The 24,346-nt window shown below is 43.6% G+C and overlaps 1 protein-coding gene and 1 long non-coding RNA gene across 7 annotated transcripts in view; one reads left to right on the top strand and one right to left on the bottom strand.

The window, feature by feature from the left end:
- The window catches only part of LOC311514668, a 79,316-nt gene extending 69,206 nt beyond the window's left edge, over positions 1-10,110 (bottom strand). For 3 of the 6 annotated variants that reach the window (XR_014709908.1, XR_014709909.1, XR_014709910.1), the window contains exons 1-3: positions 10,001-10,110; positions 7,959-8,014; positions 5,380-5,510 (exon numbers count right to left, since the gene is read on the bottom strand). This is a non-coding gene — a long non-coding RNA (uncharacterized lncRNA). Of the gene's footprint in view, positions 1-4,267; positions 4,512-5,379; positions 5,511-7,958; positions 8,015-10,000 lie in introns of all 6 variants that reach the window. The other 3 variants (XR_014709906.1, XR_014709907.1, XR_014709911.1) reach the window with 2 other exon arrangements.
- Positions 10,111-10,166: 56 nt separating this feature from the next.
- Positions 10,167-24,346, top strand: part of LOC311521224 (uncharacterized protein) — a 38,107-nt gene continuing 23,927 nt past the window's right edge. Inside the window, exons 1-4 of the mRNA XM_084629442.1 lie at positions 10,167-10,486; positions 12,330-13,492; positions 14,345-14,485; positions 15,082-15,104. Coding sequence (XP_084485568.1) covers positions 13,169-13,492; positions 14,345-14,485; positions 15,082-15,104 — 488 coding nt within the window. The 5' untranslated portion in view covers positions 10,167-10,486; positions 12,330-13,168. The remainder of the gene's footprint in view (positions 10,487-12,329; positions 13,493-14,344; positions 14,486-15,081; positions 15,105-24,346) is intronic.

Here is a 24,346-nt window from a genome sequence, read left to right as displayed (position 1 = left end):
GACTTTTTCACACTGACATAGCTAGTTCAACCTGACTCTTAAGTGTAGACCTGGCCTCAGATAGCTCTATGCCAGTTGCCCTACTTAAAGCCATATAGCCATCCTCGTCTTCACTCTCGGCATCCTCTTGAACACCTTGTCTCAGGGATGAGCAAAACCAACTTGGAGCTGTTTCATCTGTGTCCTCTGATCTAATGCTGTCCAGGTTCTCTGGGCATTGTCCAGCTATTAAGAAATTTTTGGAAAACAAATGCCGGTAAACTCCTGCTTAAATATACAAAGAACTGGTCGGTTCCTACCCCCCAATACTCCCAGCCTCCTCAGTATTTTATACCCTATCCACCTGTGACATGGCTCTTCAGTTCAGATTATTTGAGGGAGATTCCCCAGCCTCAGATGAGGCCTCCCCTCTATGGGTTCAAGCAATGGGCTGGCAGCACACTCATCAGACAGCTTCACGATCACTCAGGTCTCCTGGTCATGTTCTGGAATCTCCAACAGTGGTTGGGCTTGAGGGCTTCATCTCCTCCTCAGAAATGTCATTGGCATAGTGCTTTATTTGCAATGCCTGAGCATACTCAGAGCTAAACAAATTCTGTAACTCTCATGGAGTGGTGAAGGAGTCCATGTTCCACAATTTCTGAAAATGTGCTGTTGAAACAAGATGGCTTTTTTCATACCTTGAGGATTTGAGGTCTCCTAGGGCAATGCTCCCAAACAACCAATGGCTAAGCACTACAGGCCAGATTTCCAGCCTAGAAACCACCTCTAGTTTGTGTGGATCTTGGAGGTCCCACCACCCACAAGGTCCAACCAATTGGTTCATACTCTCAACTGGGCCTACGCAGGGCCTAGATTGAGACAGACTGGTAGAGATGAGCATGGGCAGGCTACAGAAGGGATCATGGGGGCTGGCTCACCCCTACTAATACAATAAACACATGTGATGTGTGCCTCGGGCGGGGGTGGCGGGGTCTTGGGAGACAGAGAGGTGTGATTTTCAGACCCTTCTCAGAGCTGATTGGTCCAGGGGAGGAGTATCTACAATTGGAAGGCCCAACTGTGCCCCACAGTACAAGCTCACTGGCAGGACATATGTCACACCGCTTAATGCTGATTAGTCCTAGGGCAGCGCTAAGAGGGGTCTGAACAGAAGTTAACAGGTAGGGTTTGGAAAGTTTGACAGGTGGGGTGTAAGGGCTTGTCTCTACACAGACCTACCACCTGATTATCTAAAATCAGTTTTTAAACTGATTTAGTTAAACCAGTGCAAACCTCTTCACATAGCTGTAAATTTTTTCAGTGTTGATATAGCTTAATTCAGTAAATTGGCAATTTAAAAATTTTAAAGTTTTTAGTTTAACTAGTGCACACTGTGTGTGCAGACCAGGCCTAGGACATGAGAGAAGAACCAAGAGCAAGAGCAGACCTGGCACCAGGAGACCACACAGCTTCCATGGAATAAGAGAAAATAAATCTTTACTCAGAGAGATCACAGTCCCATAATTCTCCCTCATGACATCCCTATAAAGCTACTTTTCATCCAAATGACCCCATGCCTCCTGTCTGAACTACACAGCCACATCACTGAATGTCACCAGCACCTGAAATAATAGGTGACCTTACCTCCAGTGACAAGCCCACTACTCAGTGCTGAGTAATGAGGGTAGGAAGACAAGCAGCAAATTGAGGGTGGCATAATGCGCCCAACACTGCTGACAGGATCCAGAGGCAGGGGCTCTACTAGTACAGGATTGGGGACCTATTTTATGTAGTGAGGTGGAAGGAGAAAAGAAAGGGGGGGCAGGGTAGATAAAGTGGTGGTGGGGAAGAAATAAAGAAAAGGGATGGGACTGGTTATGGGGAGAGAGACAAATATTTACTAGAGAATTCACTAGTTCAAGGGTCATATTAAATACAATTACATACAACAACAAAAACAAAAGCCTACATTAAAAGAATGTTAAGGTGGCAAAGTCAAGCACCCCAAAGTTAGGAATTGTCAGAGTTAAGGCTGCCTGTGCAGCCTTCGTGCATTATGATACAGTTTTAATTACTTGATCTGTACGATTTTTCCAGAGGACCCCAGCCTCGTTCAGTGCACAGGATGGATGGATGGTGCTCATGGAACGGGTAGCTCTTTAATATTTCTTTTTATACTCATCATTCAATGTGTGGCTCCCCACCTTATTTACCACGCACCATCCAAACCTTGCACTAAATACTGAATTTTTCATTTCCTCATGGTTGTTTTTGTAGTGCTCATCACTATAATATCTGAGTTGCTCCCAGCCATCAAGGAATTTATCTTCACACCTCTGTGAGGTGAGGGGTTATTATTCTCCCCATTTTACAGATGGCAAGATGAGGAACAGAGAGATTAAAACCCAAAAGTGTCTTAATTTTGGGTGGCCAATTTGAGATAGTTAGGACCTGATTTTTCAGAGTATTTAGGATTATATAGCACTTTATATGCTCAAAGCGCAGCTCCCATTGACTTCAAGTCCCTGTGCGAATGCCTGGAGCTGCTGGAGCATCTCAACAAAGCAGCTGCGAGCATTTCTTAACATGGACAAAACATATTTTTCTCTTCTCATTCTTAGAAATGGTGGAACTATTTTAGCTGAGACTTTCCAAAAACAAAATTAGTGTGAGGCAGACACCTGCCATGGAAAATTTCAGTCCAAGTGGTTGAAGTATGTGAAGCTCATGAGCAACTGAAAAGAGAATCTTCTAATGGAACGCGTTGGGCAAACTTAAATATAGGCACTGCTACCAGCTCTGCCTACACTGAATTGTGGAGGTCAGTCTCTTTCTCTTCCCTAACCCACACTGGTATTTTTTCCTCCTTTTCTGTGCTTTGGGGAATTCTCCTTGTCCAATTCACAGTCCAGATGTTTATGTGATCAGCTCTCTTAGGGATCACATATGGCTCCCAGCAATCAATACAGGACTACCAAGTACAGCAGAACCCCATTTATCCAATTTAATTGGGACTGGGGCCAGATTGGATAATCAAAAATTCAGACAGTCATGAGAATGGGCAAAGAGCTTTCTATCGGTTATTTTAAGGTGCAACATTGCTTTTAAGCTAGCTGACCCCTCCTAGAAAAGCACTAAAACACAGCTCCCTTCTTATCACCTTAACAGTATATACAACGCTTTAGATTCTTGAAAACAATGTCTGGTACATTTATTAACAGGAAAACCAACCTGAGTTTTTAACAAGTTGTACTGATCATTTTTACACGCTTTGCTCTTTAACCCTGAACATTATACGGACCATGTACAAAGTCTGTTTAATGGCACCATCTCTATGTAGTTGGCTTATACATGACATCACAAACAGTACAATTTTATAAAAGTGATAATCAGTTGTCGGATGTCATGATGCTTTTTAAACTAACTGAGCCATCCCTGACTATCAGAGAAACATGCATCCCCTCATAAAGTTTGATGAAAGCTCTTAGCCTTCTCAAACAGTAAAGGACCACAAATAGGAATGCCTTACTCTCCCGCCTGTATAAACCACCAATAAAGGGCTTCATCCAGACCAGCGTCCTTCAATTGCTTCCTGTTCTTCCAAGATGCAGAGTTATTCGTTCTGTATTTAAGAATTTGCTCGATATTGTGTTTAATGTCCAATATTGTGCTTTTTCCAATGTTATAATCTTGGGCTATTTTTGCCAGGGACTGTCCATTTTATTAATAATCTCTATTTTAGCAGCCAATGACAGTACTACACTTTTTCACTTACTAGTCGTGGTCATTTTACAAGGCTGAAAAGATGCGATGATTACAGTAGTGTTGCCATGGAGGTGACATCAATTTCCCATATTCCTCTGTGTGTCCTGGCTGGTTGGTTAATATGGAGAGCCAGATAATGGAGGCTTGGATAAACAGGGTTCTGCTATACTGGTAACATATACCCCATTACCAGATCCTACACTAATCACTAAAGACTAGACTTCCTTCTCAAGAAGACCAAAGTCAGTATTAATATAGTTCAGATGGCTAGCTTTCATACCCCAATAATTCATGGCTATGCAGCTGCACTCATTCATTAGGCTCTTTCTGAACAGTAAACTACAGGGAACATCCTAGAATGCAGAGAATTTGTTTGAGGACAAACAATGGGCATTATACCCCTATTTCTTCATTATTCACATACATGGCTTTCCTCTCCCTCACTATGTCGCTCTCCTTCTCTTGTCTCACTTCTTTATCCTCATTCCTCCTTGGAATTAACAGGAGGAATTTTCCTTACCTGTTGCCCAAGTCTCTTATCTCCTTGATGAATTGACTGGAAATCTTCTACCACGGCCAGAACCTCATCACCAGTCCGTGGATGAGATTTCCAGACCTAAGTCTGGATTCCCTCAGGCAGAATGGTCAGGAACTGCTCAAGAACCAGCAGCACTGATCTGCTCCTTTGTGTGGATCTCTGGCTGCAGCCATGGATGGGAAAGTTCACAGAGTTGACTGTAAACTTCTGAGGATCCTTCAGACTCCTGAAAACAAAATTGCTTAAAGTGCTGGCAGTGCATCTCCATGCCAATGCTTTACTATAGTGGATGTCTTCTTGTATGTTAATATAGACAATTGCCCCAGATTGGCATACAGGAGGGGCTTTTAATGCTTTTTTCAATTCTACCCATTTCAGGGTTCAATGCATGCTGCTTCTCTACCTTTAATTTAGATGTAACTGGAAGAACAGAGGTGCAGGCACACCCTGTTTTGAAGTCATATTCCTTTCCAGGAGATTGCCTTAATCCAGCTCAGTCCTATGCTCTAGCCTTCTCACTTCTGTATCTCACCAGTGTAACTGGAAAAATATTTCTAAGATTTTGGTCTTGTACCTTAGAATCAACACCACTGGCCATGTCGCACTGCTAAAACCACCTGTGTTGACTTGATGCTTTACTGAGTTGCCCAAAATGAACCAAAGTCCCACAGTACTTTATGACTAAGCCATAAGTGAAGTCGAAAAACACTGTTTGTGAAACTATACTATGGATGTTGCAATGGTAGTATCACCACATAAGGAATGGATTTCTACTAACAACCATGAAACTGGTTCTTGCAAACAGATGCATTAACCAAAACGTGTACATTGATTTACTGATGTAACTACAGTGTGATTGAATACAGTGTTTTGTGCTATTAAGATAAAAAAGTAGCTAATAGCAAATAAGGTATATTATATAGAATGTTTTACATCCATTAAGCGTACACTCAGAATTCTTTATATTTGTGCTAAACTTTGCTGTGGAAACTTACTGGTAGCTAAACTGTTACAAATATCTGTTACAAATGGCTGAACTAATTTAGCTGAAACTTTAAAAAAAAAAAAAAAAAAAATCAACTTGAGGCAGATACCTGGCCTTCAAAATTTCAGTCCAAGTGGTTGAAGTACAATCCCCGTCCTGCTTACCATGTGCAAAGTTTGGAAGAATCCATTAAGGGAATAAGATGGAGTCTTACGAAAGCAGTACACCAGGTTATTTCATCTGGAAGAAAACAAAATTTGCACTCATAAATTTTTTTAGATGACACACAAATTGGGGGGGAAGTAGTAAATAATGAAGAAGACAGGTCACTGATATGGAGTTATCTGGATCACTTGATAAGCTGGGCGCAAACCAACAATATGCATTTTAATATGGCTAAATGTAAATATATACATAGAATCATAAAAGTGTAGGACTGGAAGGGACCTTGAGAGGTCTTCTAATCCAGTCCCCTGCACTCAAGGCAAGACTAAGCATTATCTATGCCATTATCTAAATCCTTGAAGATATTAAACAGAATTGGACCCAAGACCTGTCCCTGCAGGACCCCACTCGATATGCCCTTCCAGTTGCAGAGTGAACCACTGATAACTACTCTCTGGGAATGGCTTTCCAACCCAGTTATGCACCTACCTTATAGCAGTTCCATCTAGGTTGTATTTCGCTAGTTTGTTTATGAGAAGGTCACGTGAGACAGTATCAAAAGCCTTACTAAAGTCAAGTTTCAGAGTGGTAGCTGTGTTAGTCTGTATTAGCAAAAACAACCAGGATTCCTTGTGGCACCTTAGAGACTAACAAATTTATTTGGGCACAAGCTTTTGTGGGCTAAAACCCACTTCATCAGGTGCATGGAGTGAAAAATACGGTAAGCACTATATATATATTACAGCACATGAAAAGTTGGGAGTTGCCTTACCGAGGGTCAGTGCTCACAAGGCCAATTCAATCAAGGTGGAACAGAATAGGCCACTTCTACCTTGATTGAATTGGCCTTGTTAGCACTGACCCTGCCCCCCAACACACACTTGGTAAGGCAACTCCCATCTTTTCATTGTAATATATATGCTGCTTACTGTATTTTTCACTCCATGCATCTGATGAAGTGGGTTTTAAAGTCAAGATATACCACATATGCCATTTCATCCTTATCCACAAGGCTTGTTATCCTGTCAAAGAAAGCTATTAGGTTGATTTGACATAATTTGTTCTTCGCAAATCCATCCTGATTGTTACTCATCACTTTATTATCTTCTAGGTGTGTTTGTAAATTGATTGCTTGATTATTTGCTCCATTATCTTTCCGGGTACTGAAGTTGTTGTGTATTTAAACTGACTGGTCTGTAATTCCCCAGGTAGTCCTTATTCCCCTTTTTATAGATTGGCATTATATTTGGCCTTTTCCAGTCCTCCAGAACCCCTACTGAGTTTTCAAAGATAATCACTAATGGCTCAGATATCTCCTCTGTCAGCTCCCTCAGTATTCTAAGATGTATTTAATCAGGCCCTAGCAACTTGAAGACAACTAACTTGTCTAAATAATTTTTAACTTGTTCTTATAGAATCATAGAATATCAGGGTTGGAAGGGACCTCAGGAGGGCATCTAGTCCAACCCCCTGCTCAAAGCAGGACCAATCCCCAATATTTGCCCCAGATCCCTCCCCCCATTCTTCCCTATTTTAACCTCAGATCACTGTTCCCTCTAAGCTGCGCACATGTGCACGCGCACACAGATCCTAAACCCCGCGGACACGGCAAAACACCGTGCACACAAAAATTTGCACAGAAGAAATTTTTTGCACACACAGCCTGTCAAAAATTTGCACAGAAGAAATTTTTTGTGTACACAGCCTGTAAAAATTAGAGGGAACATTGCCTCAGATCCTCTCTCATTTTCACTGGTGTTCGCTCTGTTAGACATTCAATCACTACTAAACTTCTTGGTGAAAACTGAAACAAAAAAAGTCAATTAGCATGTCTGCCATTTCCACATTTTCTGTTATTGTTTTTCCCCCGCTCATTGAGTAACAGGCCTACCCTGTCTTTGGTCTTCCTCTTGCTTCTAATGGGTTGGTAGACTGTTTTCTTGCTACCCTTTATGTCCCTAGCTAGTTTAATCTCATTTTTGTGCCTTGGCCTTTCTAATTTTGTCCCTCCATGCTTGTGTTTGTTTATATTTATCCTTTATAATGTGACCTAGTTTCCACTTTTTGTAGGACTCTTTTTTGAGTTTCAGATCATTGAAAATCTCCTAGTTAAGCCAGGGTGGTCTCTTGCCATACTACCTATCTTTCCTACGCAGTAGGATAGTTTGCTCTTGTGCCCTTAATGATGTCGCCTTGAAAAACTGCCAACTCTTTTGAACTGTTTTTCCCCTTAGACTTGCTTCCCATGGGATCTTACCTACTGACTCTCTGAGTTTGCTAAATCTGCCTTCTTGAAATCCATTATGTTTACTGGGCTGTTTTCCCTCCTACCATTCCTTAGACTCATAAACTCTACCATTTCATGATCACTTTCACCCAAGCTGCCTTCCACTTTCAAATTCTCAACCAGTTCCTCCCTATTTGTCAAAATGAAATCTAAAACAGCCTCTCCCCTAATAGCTTTCTCAGCCTTCTGAAATAAAAAAGTGTTTCCAATACATAAGAGCAGAAAGCTTATTTTACCTCTGTATTTTGCATGGGTGTGACCTCTGCTGGAATACTGTGTCCACTTCTGGTGTCTACAATTCAAGACGGATGTTGATAAATTGGAGATGGTTCAGAGAAGAGCAACTGGTTAGAGTATTAGAAAACATGCCTTATAGTGGGACTCAAAGAGCTCAATCTATTTAGCTTAACAAAGAAAAGGTTAACAGGTGACTTGTTTACAGTCTTTAAGGACCTACAGGAGAAACAAATATTTAATAATGGGTTCTTCAATCTAGCAGACAAAGGTATAATACAATCCAAAACCTGGAAGTTGAATCTAGACAAATTCAGATTGGAAATAAGGTGTAAAGTTTTAACAGTGAGAGTAATTAACCATTGGAACAATTTACAATTGGTGGATTATCCATTGCTGACAATTTTTAAATCAAGATTAGATGTTTTCCTAAAAGATATGATCGAGGAATTATTTTGGGGAAGTTCTATGGCCTGTGTAATACAGAAGGTCACAATGATCCCTTTTGGCCTTGGAATTTATGAATCTGTGAAGAGTCAAGTTGGTACAAGGCACCTCTGTGTCTTGCAAAATATGTATAAAGAAAGTGTGTAAGGTCTGTAGGTGTGATAGAGCCTTCGGTGGCCAGGCAGCATAGTGGCTAGATCATTGGCCAGTTGGGGGCCGGGGCCCTCCCGCTCCACCAGGTCCCAGCCCAGGGCCCTAATAGTGGAGATGGGTCTCCCTCCTGGCCAGGGGGCGTGGCGGTTCCCTCACTGGTACTTCCTACTAAAGTCTCTTTAGTTTGGGGCTTAGCCCCCGGTAGTCCAGTTATCCCACAGTTGGGGCTTATCTGCAGACTCCCCTTGGCAGGGGAAGGCTTACTTGCCTCCAGTGGCTGTGTTGGCTAGCTGGTTGTAGATCCCTACCTTCAGGTAGGAAAAACAGAAAGCTCCTACCTCCTCACTAGTCAATTCCCAACTGAGCCAGGCTCCCTTCTTTTCTCCTGCTTCCAGGCCTGGCATTGGCTGCTGGTATAGCAGGGTGGGGCTAGCTGAACCCACAGGTTTTCTGTAACCTTGCTGTGCCAGGAGGCAGTTTCTCTGCTCCTGCACACTGTGGTAATATAGTGTCAGCCAATGTAATATACAATATTAATATTATATATAACATCTGGTATATTTCTGTATATCTATGAATTGTATTCATGTTAAACTCTTCCCAGGATGCTTTTTACTTATGTTCAGCTTTTTAATCAAGGGAAAATATGAAATGTTCTAATTTCTGTGCCAGGAACAGAGACATGCCAAAAAGACAAGATAAGAAAAATGATTTTGTTGATGCTTGACCAACACGCAGACTGTACCAAGATACAGGTGTCTCTAAGCTTTGCTGACTTCTGGAATACCATTTTCAAAACAGGATAAAAAACTGGCACAAACTGGTGTGTAAATCTTGGGTAATGCTGGAATACCCTGTTTTATCATAAACAACTTGAATATAAATATGAGAATGTCTTCCAGAGCTGGTAATATACGAACGTCTCTGCATTGTGCTGATTTACAGATTCAGATACTTTAAGACCAGAAGGGATCATCATGATCATCTAGTCTGACCTTCTGAATATTACAGGCCACAAATCCTCACGCACCCACTGCTGCCACAGGACCATAACCTCTGGCTGAGTTAGTGAAGTCCTCAAATCTTCTGTTAAAGACTTCAAGTTACAGAAAATCCACTATTTACACTACTTCAATCCAGCAAGTGACCCATGCCCCTTGCTACAGAGGAAGGCAAAAAACCCTCTAGGATCTTTGCCAATCTGACCTGGGGAAATTCCTTCCAGACGCCAAATATGGCAATCAGTTACACCCTGAGCCAGCATCTGATGAAATCATACCTTTAATTAATAAAATGACTTTCTCTGCCGGAGAGCAGTGGATTAAAAGCAGATGCAGCAGAAGGAAAACACGGAAGGTCTTTCTTTACAGAGGCAAAAAACCCCAGCTCTGAGATCCCTGCTCGGTCATCCCTCCTACACTGAGGACAGGGGCCCATTCAGTACCTGCACATGCTGTCTCTCCGCTCGCTGACTTGCAGCTGCAACCTTTCTGCTAATGTCTGCGCAGTGACAGGGTTAAATCACAGAGCTCATACGCCTTTGTGGAGAGGACCAGGAACTACAGCAAGGGGGAAAATTAATATAAAAGGAACTTCCTGTCCCCAACGCTCCGTCCTCCTCACGTGTAACGTAGCCCACTGCCGCAGTAGAGTGGCATGATTGAATCCGTTTCCAAAGAAGCATCGGCCCCAGATTCCCCTGGTCCCACGTGCTGCCAGCCCAGCGAGGTGAGCCTGGGCTAAGGGGAGACAGCAGAGAGAGTCGCAGGAGGGCTGCAGAATGGAACAGCAGGGAGGCAAGAAATCCCTGCCAGTACCCAGTCCCAGCCAGCACAGAAAGGGGACCCAGGGCTGAACCGCCGCTGGCAGAGACAAGAGAAGACAAGCCAGAGGGAGCCAGCTCAGGGGCAGCTCGTAGTGGGGGCCTGAGGTGGGTCAGGGGCTTTTCTAAACCGAATGGGGAGCCTGACGTTGGTAGTCCAGGTCTAGGGGGCGAGGGGGAAAGAGATTTCTGCCCTGAGTGCAATAGCTTGAGCCTTGAGCAGGGAAGTTCTGCCTGGATCTCTCGACTTGTCTATGGAATTGCAAGCACTTTACACATGTGCCTTTTTTCAGCTGCTTCTCCTTCATGCTGAGGTCTCCTGCAAGGGGGATGCAGGGATTTGGGAGTGGAGGTAGGGAGGGCATCCACCCCTTTGCCCCTCTTGCCTGACGGTGAGATAGTATACCTCTCAGAAAGATCTCTTTTAGAGAAGGAATTGTGTGGGGTGGGAAATGGGTGTTTTTGCTTCAAAGCCTCTCATGAACTAGGGTTGAAGTCTTGCCCTTTTATAGGGTGGCCACTGTCTCCTGTTCTCAGCAGGACTAATGCAGGGCTCCCCTTAGTACAGATGGCCACCACTTTAGAGTGTATGCAGGGGGACTAAAGGCAAGGCTACTGTCACTGAAGATGCCAGACACTGTGCTGTCAGGAGGCGGAGAAGTTCATTGAGGAGCAGGTGAACATCTAGGGGACACACAGAGAGACAATGTGCCAATCAGCTTGGAGTGTTTTGGGGAATCATGGGGATGCTGGAGGACAGGAGAATGTGGGGGACAGGAGAAGCTTGGGGGGTAGGGAAGGATACTTTGAGGGAAGGGAATGTGGGGACAGGGTGGAAAAATATGAGACCGCAGAAGGGGAAAGAGAAGGAGGAAAGAGAAGAACAGTGGGGACAGGTAGAGGAAGGAGATAGAAGAGAGGGGCTGAGAGGTTGTGGATGGAGGAAGCAGAGGGATTGGGGTGGGAAGAATGGCAGCTGTCCCATCCCAGAGCTAAGGGGAAGATTAGTGGAGTTCCCCTCTAAGCAGCCAGGGAAGTGGCTTATACTCTTGTGTGTGCATTTACTGTAAGGTTGAATCTTCAAGCTGAACTGATCACACCACTGGTGGGGCAGTAGACATACACTGAAGACTAAAGAATCAGGAGACTCCTTGTAAAAAATCTGTCTCCTAACTTTTGGGGGCTATGGGGACTCATTACAGCCATCTCAGTTGGAGCCAGGAGAGGGAGAGCTAGCAAGCAGTAACTGCTGGGAGCTTTAGGAACAGGAACTGGGACCCATTACAGGACTTAAGGTAGTTCTCTCTCTTATGCTTTCCCTTCTGTGCTTTCCCCTTAAAGTACAGCAGGTCCCCTCCGATCCCTTTTTTCTCTTCCACCTTCAGACCAGTTTTCTGTTTGCCTCCCAACTCTCGCCCCATCCCATTTTCTCTGCTCCTTTAATTCCTTTCTCTGCTCTCTTTCTATACACACACTTGCCCTCTGAATTGCTTTTCATTTAGATTAAAGAAAACAACCAATCAGAAAAGAACAAATGTCTTTTGGGGGTAAGGACTGTCATTTATGGCATGTTTGTACCACTCCTAACACTATGGGCCCAACCTAGTTGTGGCCTTTCGGTGTTACCGCAATGTAAGTGTTTAATGGGAAGTTTTCATGAGAGAGCAGAGTGTGCAAGAGGCTCGTCCTGTAATAGCAGATGCTTGGACTAAAACTGATCTCCAAAGTGGAGGGTCCACAGCAGGAGCGTGGACAGACCACTTAGAAATTTAAAGTTGTGAGTTACATGCCTCTATATGCTATGTGCATGATTCTCCTCTTGTATCTGTTTTATGCAGATGCGACTCCATTGAGTGCTGTAGAGTTGCTCTTGATTTTCTCTAGTGTAAGTGAAATGAAGTTCTGGCTATTTAAATGAAGGCTATGGGCCTCTGGCTTTTTATCATTTCAGTGCTGTCTTGAGAGATCCAGAAGAGAGACTGATGGAGCTGAACCTCTTGCAGTCTGTGAAAGTAAGAAACAGAAATCCATCACTGGAGGCAGATTAGCTCTTTCTTCTCTGTGGTTCCCTGGAGTTGGGTGCGTGAGAGAGCCTGCTCTGATTCTCAAAAAGAAAAGGAGTACTTGTGGCACCTTAGAGCCTAAAATTTATTTGAGCATAAGCTTTCGTGAGCTACAGCTCCAAGTCTCTAAGGTGCCACAAGTACTCCTTTTCTTTTTGCGAATACAGACTAACACGGCTGCTACTCTGAAACCTGCTCTGATTCTGAATGTATCATTCCTTTTCTCAGTTTTGTTTCTTTCCTCCCTGAAGCCTGCAGGAAGCACCTCTTGCTAGTGAATTTCACTTGGACCAGTAAAGCCATCTAGATTTGTTTAAATAGTTCATCTCCAGAGTGTGATGTGCAAGCCTACAAATCATCAATCCACCACAAATGGTTTGCACAGCAGGAAATGGTCAGTGGAGCTGATCGTAACTGTGGGATGCTAAGGATGAATGTTTTTCACCAAGCATACAAGTGAGATTTAGAAGTGAGACAACTAGAGCATAGGCCCAAGCTGGAGTAACCTCACAAAGACAGACAGCAGACATGCAGCAGTGAGTAACTGCATCTGTGGGCCTTCAGTTACAGGCACTGCCAAACTGAGTGAGTGGTGCAATCTGAAGTAAAGATGGAGGAGCAAGCCATATTCAGCCATTGACCAGCAGCGGAAATAGAGCAAGCAGAAAATGCACCCACTCTATCCCTTTATGATAGAGTCAACTGTCTGGGACAGTTGACTCCCGTAATGAGAAGGAAGCCACCCTGCAACAGTACGGCATCAGCATGGAGAAGCACCACAAACACTTTAGACAGTTCTGCTGTCAGGAAGCAGAAGGACCCCAAAAGGTTTACAGCCGACTGTGAACTTTCCCATCTGTGGCTGCAGATGGAGATCCATACAAAGGAGCATATCATCGAGCGGCTGGTTCTTGAGCAATTCCTGACCATCTTGCCTGAGGGAATCCAGACATGGGTCCAGAGACTTCATCCAGAAACATGTGAGGAGGTTATTGCCCTGGTAGAGGATTTCCACCTAATTCATCAGGAGATTGGGAAATGTGGGCAAAAGGTAAGGATCACTGAATGTTAATTCAGAGGAGTGAAGAGGAGAGAGGTGAGATGATGGAGAGAGTGAGGGAGAGATTGTTAGTGAATGTGTAAAATAAAGAATTTTTGAACTCTAAACAATTCTGTTACCACCTGAGGTGAACCCACTAATTTTATTTTATATTGGTTGAATACTCATGTCTAGAAGAGTTCTGACTACGACAGAATATTGCCAGCTTATTTACTTTCTTGAGCCTTCAGTTCTTGAGTCCCTGGCAGAGTGCTATCAGATGATAGCCATGGGGAGGGGAAGCCTAATTTTCTGTCAGGGAATGTGATAGTGGGTTGAAGAGGAATATGCTAGTGGTACTTTGAAAATGGTCTTGATGGTCCAAGCTTGAGCCCATGAAGAGCTGACCTGAGAGCGGAGAAAGTATACTATTTCCAAAGCAAAGAGAAGGAAAAAAGCTATCGAGGGAGAAGGTAAAGAGAGAAATAGTCTGTCCCCCACATCTAATTTTATTTCAAGTGACTCTTAATGTGGTGACTTCTTTGCATCTGAATTTTTCTAAATCTCCATCTCTCTCCTTATTCTTCAACCTGACCCTCCCCCACTTCTGTCTTCTTCATTCTCTTTTCCCAACACATTTTTCCCTAACCTGTCCTGTCTCCCTTTTTATCCCCCATGCACACACTCCCTCCCCTCTTTTGTACCACTCCTAACACTATGGGCCCAACCCACTATGGTTTGGTTCTTCTCTTCTTCCACTTCATCACAAAGAACCAAACCACAACCCTAATTAGATTGACCCTGTGCCTGTACAGCCTGTGACTGAGCAGCAGGATTGTCATTGACTATGCATATATTGAACAGGGTACACCTGTTTCAGATTCCAGTGACATTGGAAGATGTGGCTGTGTATTTCACCAAGGAGGAGTGCGGTCGTCTGGACAAAAGGCAGAGGGAGCTCTACAGGGATGTCATGCAGGAGACTTTGAAGACTGTTCTCTCTGGGTAAAGATTAATTTCCCCTGATTACTTAAAAGCTGTGTGGTCTCCCAAGAACTTGTTAAACTGTGGCTCACGGTTCTTCTCTTGGATTTCTAAGGGCTCGGTCCTTGTGGTCCCTAGAAACTTTGTGAGAGAGACAGTCACTGCCATGCAACCATTTTTTTTTCCTGAATTGCCCTTTTAATCGGAGGAGGTGATCTGTAGTCACACCTCAGCCCCATCCTTGTGGTTTAGCTGTGGAGTACAATCATAGAAGTGCCCCATCCACCCTCCGTGGGACTAATCCTCACTCTGAAGCTGCTTGACTTTGAGAAATCGGTAAGAGTATTAACATTTGCACTGCTCATGACTTACCTAGTCCCCCATGTGTGGATATCCTTGAGTCTCCAACAGGGAAACAAAACAACTTCAGTCTTCAGATATACATTTTACTTCCTTAGTGGGTTTCTGTGGACATAATCTCATCTGTTGGGATTCTGTAATCCCTGTCTCCATGAAAGAGCAGGTTGGGTTCACAGCTATGATACTTTATTTGTAATAAATGCTCAACAAATACATAACAAACCATGGTATTGCCTGGACTGTTTTCCCATGGGCAGGATTTGAGACTCCAAAACCTGATGTGAACTCTCAGATGGAACAAGAGGAAGAGCCTTGCATCCCAGATTGTCAGGATGCCAAAGAAAGGGAAATACCAAGAGAAGTTGGCACAGGTGAGAAATAAATTAAGCCATCTCAGAAACTATCAATGAGTGAATTAAAAAGCTGTGGTTTGAACAAAGCCATCGTGAGTTCTGTTTGCTGTCATGGCAGCTGCCACTTTCATTATGAATGAGATATCATTGTAGGATGGAAGAATGAAAGGGAACTGGCTGTGTTATGGGGCCTGTGCTTTAGAGACAACCTACAACAGAAGAGGGTCTCATGGGGGATAGAGCATGGGAGTGCACATCTCAGGTTAGGGAACAATACAGAATGGAAACCTGGTGGAGAAGCATGGTTTTTTGTTGTTTTCTGATCAGCAGGAGCTGGCAGCTGCTGCCTGTGTTTTTTGTGCAGTACTGCTATGAGAATTCGGCCTATTCTCGTGGCAGATGTTAATCATGGCTTCCAAGCAAACCTTATTGATTTCTGGCAGTGGACATCCCCTTTCCCATGTTTTGAATTGAAAGCTGCCTTGCCTTAAGGTGACTGCCACTTTCCTACAGCATTTGGATATGGAAGTGAGATTAGCCTTAGAAAAGATGGCCGTCGTCTCTCATGGGTTATGAGTGGGACTGAAGCGAGGCTGCCCTCAGTGATGATGGCTCCCCCTTTCCACCCTCCTGGCATTCTAGAGTTTGAAAACTATACAGGACCAAGGAGGGTGACTTGAGGGTGAGGTGCAGGAAAATATGGAGAATGAAGACTTGAGGGGTGGGAGACTGAGGTGAAAGGAAGGAAATATATGGAGGGAGAATACGACTAGCACAGTGGACTGGATGGGGCAGGGAAAGATGTGGGAAAGGAGACTGGATAGTGAAATAGAGAGGGATAGAATGGCAGCTTCCCCAGGGGTTAGGTCAGGATAAGTGGAGTTCCCCTCCACAGCCAGAGGTGTAATTTATTGTTGTTTGGCAAAAGAAAAACAATGTAGTATTAATCTGGCTTAAAAATCACAATTTTTTTAAAAAGATCTGACTCCTTGGAGATCTGACTCATAATTTTACAAGGTGTGGGGTTGGGAATACTATAGTAATAAGGGATAGAGCTGGTTTTAGCAGAATTTGGATTTTCCAAAGCAGGCCCCCCTTGCTGCACTGTCCCTACAGCAGGGAAGCATTCTCTCCCAGCCTTTTGCTTCAGCATTTGGTGTGCATAACCAGAGGGAGTACATGTGGCTTCTTGAATTAGCTACTTCATAAACCATGTGGCCTCAGAGGGTGCTGGAGCCATACTCCTAGGATTCAGAGTAGCAGCCGTCTTAGTCTGTATTTTCCACTGAATGCATCCAATGAAGTGAGCTGTAGCTCACAAAAAGCTTATGCTCAAATTTGTTAGTCTCTAAGGTGCCACAAGTACTCCTTTTCTTTATACTTCTAGGGCACTCCTTTAGCTCTGTGATGGCATTTCATCTCCCCAGTATTGTGAAAAATCACACCAGATAAGCAACTTGAAGTTTGTCTCTTTTCCCTTCCCACTGGAAACACAGGTACACACAAACCCTCACCCCCTCCAGCCTGGCATGGGCCAGGAATAGTGACTCTGACAAACTGCTCTCCTTGCCCTTGAGGTGCAATATCATGATCAGAATACATGTTGACTTTCCAGCAAACTCTGCTGCTGAAGCTTTTCACGTTCAGAGACAGATCTGGGTCAAAATTCTTGCTCTATGGCCCCCACATCACTAGAGGGTTGAGAGATGGTCTCCAAGGAACTGTTTATAACTTATATGGGTAAATATACAATGCTGCTGCATTTCAGAACATTTTTATGTTCCTTTCAGTATTTTCTCTTGGTTTTAATTTAAAACCACTTTTTTTTGTGCTTAATTCTTCTTAGTGTCTTTCCACTTTTCTATATCAAACTCCCCACATATTCCCTCCCTATCTTAATCTGTTCTTCTCTCCACACACACACCCCACTTCTCTCTTCCCTCCATCATCTGGTCTTTCCTCTTATTGTTTCCTTTTGCCTCTGCCCCTTTTAAACCTTCCCCTGCCCATGCTTTTCCCATTCACTTTTTTCCTATGCTTACCCACTGTTCACTCACCCCATCTGTGGTTCACATATCTCATCTTCTGAGCACAGCAGATCGAGTCAAATCTACTGGAGTTCCTAGGTGCCAGGGGCAAACACTGCTTTGAGGAGTGAGGTGGGGCTGCACTAGACTAATGTCTGGATTCCCCTTTCAATCCAGCAGGTGATAGGATCCAGAGCAGAACTGAGAAGGAGCATCCTGTAGAGAGTCCTGAAGATCTGGTGCTTGGCATTCTGTTACTGAAGCACTCAGCAGAGCGCTTTTCCCAGAGAGTGGTCTGCAGGAGGCAGCATAGGTTACAGTGTCAAAAAAAAAAAAAAAAAAAAAAAGCCAATGGAGGATGAGAGAGAGAGACCCTGAATCCCCTTTCACTTTCCTTTGGGAGGACTCCCACTCTCCTTGTGCAGCAGACACCTGAGAAAAGCAAGAGACCATGTACTACTTATGCATATAAGGAAAACCTCAAGGAGCAGAGGGACCTGAAAAGCTCTGAGAACAGCAACCACATGTGAAGGAAATCCTGTAAGTACAGAGCTTATGGGAAAAGCTTCAGGCTGAAGCAGGAGCTCGCAGCCCATGGGAGAGTCCACAGAAAGGAGACCCTCTATTAATGTCCTGCCTGCTATAAAAGCTTCAGTTGCCCATCACACCTTATAAGACACCAGAGAACCCACACTGGTGAGAGACCTTACCACTGTCCTGGGTGTGGAAAAAGTTTTGGTCAACCTGCGCACCTGACTAGATACCAGAAAATGTACATGGGAGAGAGGCCCTTCCTCTGTCCTGAGTGTGGGAAGAGCTTCAGCTGGCTCTGCAATCTCCGTATCCACCAGCAAAGCCACACAGGGGAGAGACCCTACCTCTGTCTGGAATGCAGAAAGAGCTTCCTTCACAAATCACATCTCACCACACACCACAGGACTCACAATGGGGAGAGACTCTACCCCTGTCCCCAGTGTGGGAAAAGCTTCAGCACCTAGTCCAATCTGACAAAGCACCATAGAAACTGCCACACGGGGGAAACACCCCATCTGTACCCTGCCTGGATGGAGGCATCAGTCATAAAAAAACCTCTTGTAAAAACAAGGATCCTGGATGTGAAGAATCCACTAAAGGTCAAGACCCTGGGACTGAAGTACCAGGCCCAGTGCCCACACAAGGAGAACTCCCCTGAGGCCCAGGAAACAAAGGCCTGGGCCCATGTTCAGACACTGGACATGGAGAACTCAGCTGAGGCCCAGGTTCAGACCTTTGGCACAGATGTTAAGAACTTAGCTCAAGCCCAGACCCCAGACGCAGAGAATTTAGCTGAGGTCCAGGCCCGTGTTCAGACACCGGACATGGAGAGCTTGGCTGAAGTCCAGACCCTGGGAATGGAGTACCAGGACATCAAGAACTCCCCTGAAGCCTAGGTTGTGGAAACAGAGGCCCAGACCCATGCTGAGATCCCAGACATGGAGAACTCTGCTGAGGCCCAAGCCTTGGGAATAGACTACCAGCCCCAGTTCCTAACCCAATCCATGGCCATGAAGAACCTCGATGGGGGCCAGGTCCTGGCCAAGGAGGACTGAGCTGAGACCCTGGTGGACCCAACTGATACTGTGATGGTAGAGCGCTGCACTATTGATTTTATCCTACTTGTGTATGTATGAGGCAGGAATACTCAGACCTCAGTGGTTTAGGAGCCAAATTAATGATCAATGTTACCTAGAAGAGCCACAGTAGTGTGAATTCATTGTTTCATTTACCGTATATAATATTCTCACAGCAAAATGACTGACCATGTATTCTACAATTGGCTAATAACATAGTAAAAGCGTCCTGATTGGGTAAGAATTAAATCACACATTATTTTAATATCATGTAGTGCAAAAAGCTGCAAGAGACACATTAAAGAGCCACTTGCAGCTCCCAAGACTCAGTCTCTGTATCACTGATATAAGGTATAGCTTGTGAACAGGATGAGCAGAAAGCACAAATGCAGTGACTGAAACCAGTCTACTGCTCCTTGCTACTCCCCTGATGGAGAGAAACCCCTAAAGAATGTGGAGGGGCTTCACTTTATTCTTCTGAAGAATCTTAGCGACTAGTGTCTCATAGCACTGGCTGTTTCCTTGCCAGGCATTAAATAAAGTATGAGTTTAACCCTCCCGTAGACCCATTCTGGTCTATCATCTTTGCACTTATTCTAGATCCTGGCTTGGCTCTCAGGCGTCTCCCCTTTGTTTTTATTAGAGTAGGTGCTAGTAGCATCTGCTATAGAAGAGACCCTGTGGATGTTGACACAAGCTGGAAATAATTTTTATGGCAAGGTCCCTGGATTCTGGGACATCTGGAAATTCTGTTGTCATTTCATTTGGAATTATAAAATTGGAGGTGTTTATTGAAGTAGGTACAGAATTCAGTCAGTGCTGTACATTCATTTTTAAAATAAAATTTTGATTGTCCCTACCCTTTCAGCTTTGGCTGCACTGCAGTGTTTTCATAACTCATGTAAACTGTTAGAGCAGGGGGAAGCTGGAGATTTTTGGCAACTGAATAAGAGACTTTTTGCAATGGGTGGGGAGGGGGTAGTTCAGAATTGTGGGATAAGTATAGGAGCTGGGTATTCGTGCTAAAATCAAAAGCAGGGATAAAAATACAGTCCCCACCTCTGAACTCTCATTTCAAGCTGCCTGCAGACTTGAGAAGGCAATGCTATGTCAGTCTACACTCAATTTTAGTTTTTTCCACAACTCTGAGGGCTAGAAGCAGAGGGCCTGATCATCAGGTCCAATACAGCCTCTTTACTTGGCTGGTAGGTAGGGGCTAAAAAGCTGGTGCGTTTGGCCACTGGGAATATGCCCTTGCACAGGAGGCTTCATATAACTTCCATTGTCTCCCTGCTTCCCTTATCTAACCATACTCTGCTAGAACAGAGCATCAGAACCATATTTTCTTTTTAAACAATGTAAGAAAAGATATTTGAGCCCAACTCTCCCTCAACGGGAGGGCAAGGAGTGAATTCAGCAGCCATGAAATGAGGCCCTTGCTACTGAAAAACTCCTTTTCATGCAGCATGATCCTTAAGTGGCATACCCAAACCCCAATAAAGCAATTGATTCACAAGCACAATTTATCTCTCTTGTTGGCCACAAAAGAGACAGAAAAAGCACTGCACAGACAGATTTAGAGTTATCTACTTTAAGAAAATGCAACATTTTAATTCCCTACTGTTGAAGAAATTTAAAGACACTGAAGTGAGAACCATTATTAAAAAAACAATTTTCTTGTAAAAGCAAGAGACAAACAAGTGTCAGAATCACTATGCAAACTGCAACCAGAGGCACAGTATAGAGCCATAAAATTCAGCTTTACACACTTACGATGGACTGTTGACAACATTCCATTGACATAAGCTTTTACTAAGGCCTTGTTTACACACAAGATTTAGTAAAGCTCATGCAAACCCATATTCTGCATTCTCATGTAGAAGTGGCTTAAATTTATTTAACTGAGGTCAGTAAAGAATGGACTTACTCTAAAGAAATAGGTTTGGGTGGACTCTCTTAAATCAATGTGCAGTCACAACCAACTTGTGTTTATAATTCAAAGATAACACATTTATGTTGCTAAGCACAATTGTAGGTATCTATGGACTAGATTCTGATGCCGTTACTCAGACTGAGTAGCACCCGTGCGACCACGGCTGGGGCGAGGTGCTCCTCAACATGAGTAAGGGAGTCAAATCTAGCCCTATAAAATAAACAGTGATAGGTGAAGAAGTGCCATTTTAACACCTTTAAAAAAAGGTTTAAAAAGTAAATAAAAAGATGAAGGGCGAGATCCCACTTGGCATGTTCACAGGCCCATAAGGGCAAAGGGATTCTTTATCCCCATAGCCATTCCGATGGGGGTCTGACAAAGGGGAATCCTTATACTCAGGAATGCTTCAGTCTAGTGTCAGTGCTGGTAGTAACCTTTGCAACAGGATGGTGAGGGGTACGACCAGACTGTTTTCTGTACCCTCTTAGGGCCTGAGGCAACTCCTGCTGACTTCGAAGGGTGCTGGAAAACTGCCTTAAAGGTGGGACTGAGCCTGCTCTCCCTGCAAAGCTGTGCCTCTTTGCCTTGTGAGACTGACTCAGGGGCTGTGATTAAATGCCACCATCTAGACCCTAATTAACTAGATCAAAGAAATTTAAATACCTACTTAAACACTAACAAGCACCATATTTTCCATACAGGAAAATGTGGGATATTTAAAGAACAGATTAACTGTAACCATGGTAACATTTTAAAAACACAAACCAGAGCGCTATATTAAAACTAATGCAGGTTTATAAGCCTTTTCTCATGGAGAAGTCTTGGGGAGTAAGAAACAGCACCAAAATGTATAGCTTTATCAGAGAGGCCAGCCCGTAGAGATGCTTAGTTAAGTGGTAATCTGTTCAAGTCACTTTATTTAAACCCACCTTAATTAAGGAAGCCTTAGTTAAGTGTGTCAAGGACAGCTCCATTCTGAGCCCCTTGCTCAGAGACATTTAAGAACCCTCAGTTAAATTCACCTCATTTAAGAGCACAAGTATCAAGGATGCTTTAGGAGTAGCAAGCTGAAATTAAGAGTGCATCAACAAGGTGCATTTTAAAGACATCTCAGACAAGGGCCACTTAAATACACCTCATACAGTTGGGGACACATTAGCCAAGAGCACCTCAGATAAGGGTGCTCTATTTAGCTGCATCTCCATGAAGAACATCTTTGTTAATAGAGGCTGCCTGGGTCAAATCCATCGTTGGTATTAAAACCACTTACTACAGTAAGCAAATGTGTGATTGATTTGATCTCCTATGTTCACTGACTGCATCTCAGTAAAGGATGCCTCAGAGATTAAGAGCAGGGTCAGGGCTATAGTACTTGAAAGGTCTTTCAACTGTAACTATACAATATAAAAGCCATGTTTGCCTCAGACAGGGTAAATCAGAATGACAGGTGCACATATAAACATTTTGTTTGCTATGTTTACAGTAAGGAGGATGGATCAGGCAGTTGTCGGAGCAGCAGGAAGCTGAGAGATTGGAGGTTGTGTGGTAGCAAGAATTTCAGAAGTAGATGACTGGGATGAAATCTGAGAGGAAAAAGGCCGGGCGTTTTCTGGGAGAAGATTACTGGGGTTAAGAAGAAGGGGGAAAGGCAAAGAGGCCATAGCAGCTGCCTGCTGTCCCAACAGAAGTCCCAAGCTGTACACATTTGAATTAATGAGATCATTGCCCGGGAGGAGGACATTCAGCTGTTTCTGAATCTCTTGCAGGACCTGTAGCTGACTTTGCTGATTCAGAAGCAGCATATCCATGTTGTCCCTCATTCTCCTCACTGTGTGAAGATAAGAGTATTAATTTCTACAATTTAAAGTGTTATGCATGGTACTTAAGAAACCCTTTTTATACTTACATTCTTCAAGTACAAGTCTTGACTGGTCCATAGCTACTTGCTCTACGCCACCGCTTTGTTGTTCCTCATGACATACTATAGAATTGGAATGAAAATAGTATGTTAAACACTTTAAGTGTAAAAAGAATGTAGACTAGTAAATCACACATTTACATTTAGCATGAATTAGGTGATAAGCATCATAAGGCAGAACTGTAAATACAGGATCACCTATATCCACAAGGATTAGCTCTTGGCACTAGTTCTCCAGTGCCTGGCTCCAGACTGGAAGGAAGCATATTTCACTCATTTTACAAAAGTGAAGGTGACTTCCAACAGTGCAAGACAGCTGAATGTCAGGCCCTTTTTAAAGCACACACACGCGTCCCCAGTATCATTTGGTAACCTATGTTAAGCTCATCAGAGCTAACCATCTATAATGATTTTTCAGATTTGACTGTAACCAACTAATCTTTAGCCCTGTGTACTCATTTTCTCTCAGCTATAGCGGTCCAGTAAAGTGGTTCCTTCCCCCCACCCCCTTTGGGGGCAGGAGGGCCCACTGGTGGAAGGGCCCAACCAAGTGGCAAAAGCTAGATTTCCCAAAGTCTAGTAAACACATTTTTGGTTATTGTGATTCTTGAGCCACCTGTCTGATTTGAAGTGAATCAGACAGACAAAAATCTAACTCAGTACCAGACTGAATCTATGAATTCTGAGAGCAATATGCCTTCTTTTGGTGTCCTGGAACATGGGCCCCCTTGTTGCAACTGGGTGTCTTATACAACTACAGAGTAAGTATTACTATTCCGTAATAAATGGAATCAATGTCTTTTTAATTAGGATCAGGATTAAACTGATGCGATGTTCCTTTGTTACTATTTCTTCTTAATGACAAGATGCAAAGGGGAAGTGAGGTTGTGCCTTTTTGGAGAGGAGGACTTCTTTTGTATAAAAAGCTTTAATTTTTTTATCATTACAAATTTCAGGAATATGAAATTTTTAATCTTCACTGTTTATGTTGGGAGGGCTAGCTAGGTAATTCCATTATCTATGGATTAGGAGTTTCACATGCTTAGTTTAAGGGAAGTTAAATCCTTAGACAGAGCTTTGATATTATGGATGCATTTACTTAAGTGGCTCTCTGTTGGACATGTCATAGATATACACAAAACCCAGAGAGTGTGGTAGGCCAGGCCAAGTGTTTAGAATCCAATGGAGGCCACAGGACTGTGTACGAGACTTCCTGTCCATTGGGAATAAAGCAAATACAGATTAACCTAAGCAATTAAGTTACCTGTTACACATTCACTGGATGTCTCTCCAACATGGACTTTCTGATGTTTAAGGAAGTTTGAGCTCAGACGGAAGCTCTTCCTGCATTCAGTACATTTGTAAGGTTTCTCTTCCGTGTGGATTTTCTGATGCTGGACAAGGGTTGAGCTGCAAGTGAAGCCTTTGCTACATACAGCACAAGCATACAATTTCTTTTTCATGTGGGTTTTACGGTGTGCAATTAGATTTGAGCTCCGACCAAAGCTTTTCTCACATTCTTTACATTTATAGGGTCTCTCTCCTGTATGAATTCTCTCATGTACCACAAGGTTTGCCTTCCTGCTGAAGCTTTTCCCACACTTGGTACATTCAAAGGGCTTTTCTCCTGTATGAATTTTCATATGGTTTAAGAAGGTTGAGCGCCCCTTGAAGCTTTTCC

This window comes from Lepidochelys olivacea (genome assembly GCF_965140295.1).
Source record: "Lepidochelys olivacea isolate rLepOli2 genome assembly, chromosome: 1".
Lineage (NCBI taxonomy): Eukaryota > Metazoa > Chordata > Testudines > Cheloniidae > Lepidochelys > Lepidochelys olivacea.
Note: the sequence above shows the minus strand (reverse complement) of the source record. Positions and strands in the feature narration are given on the sequence as shown.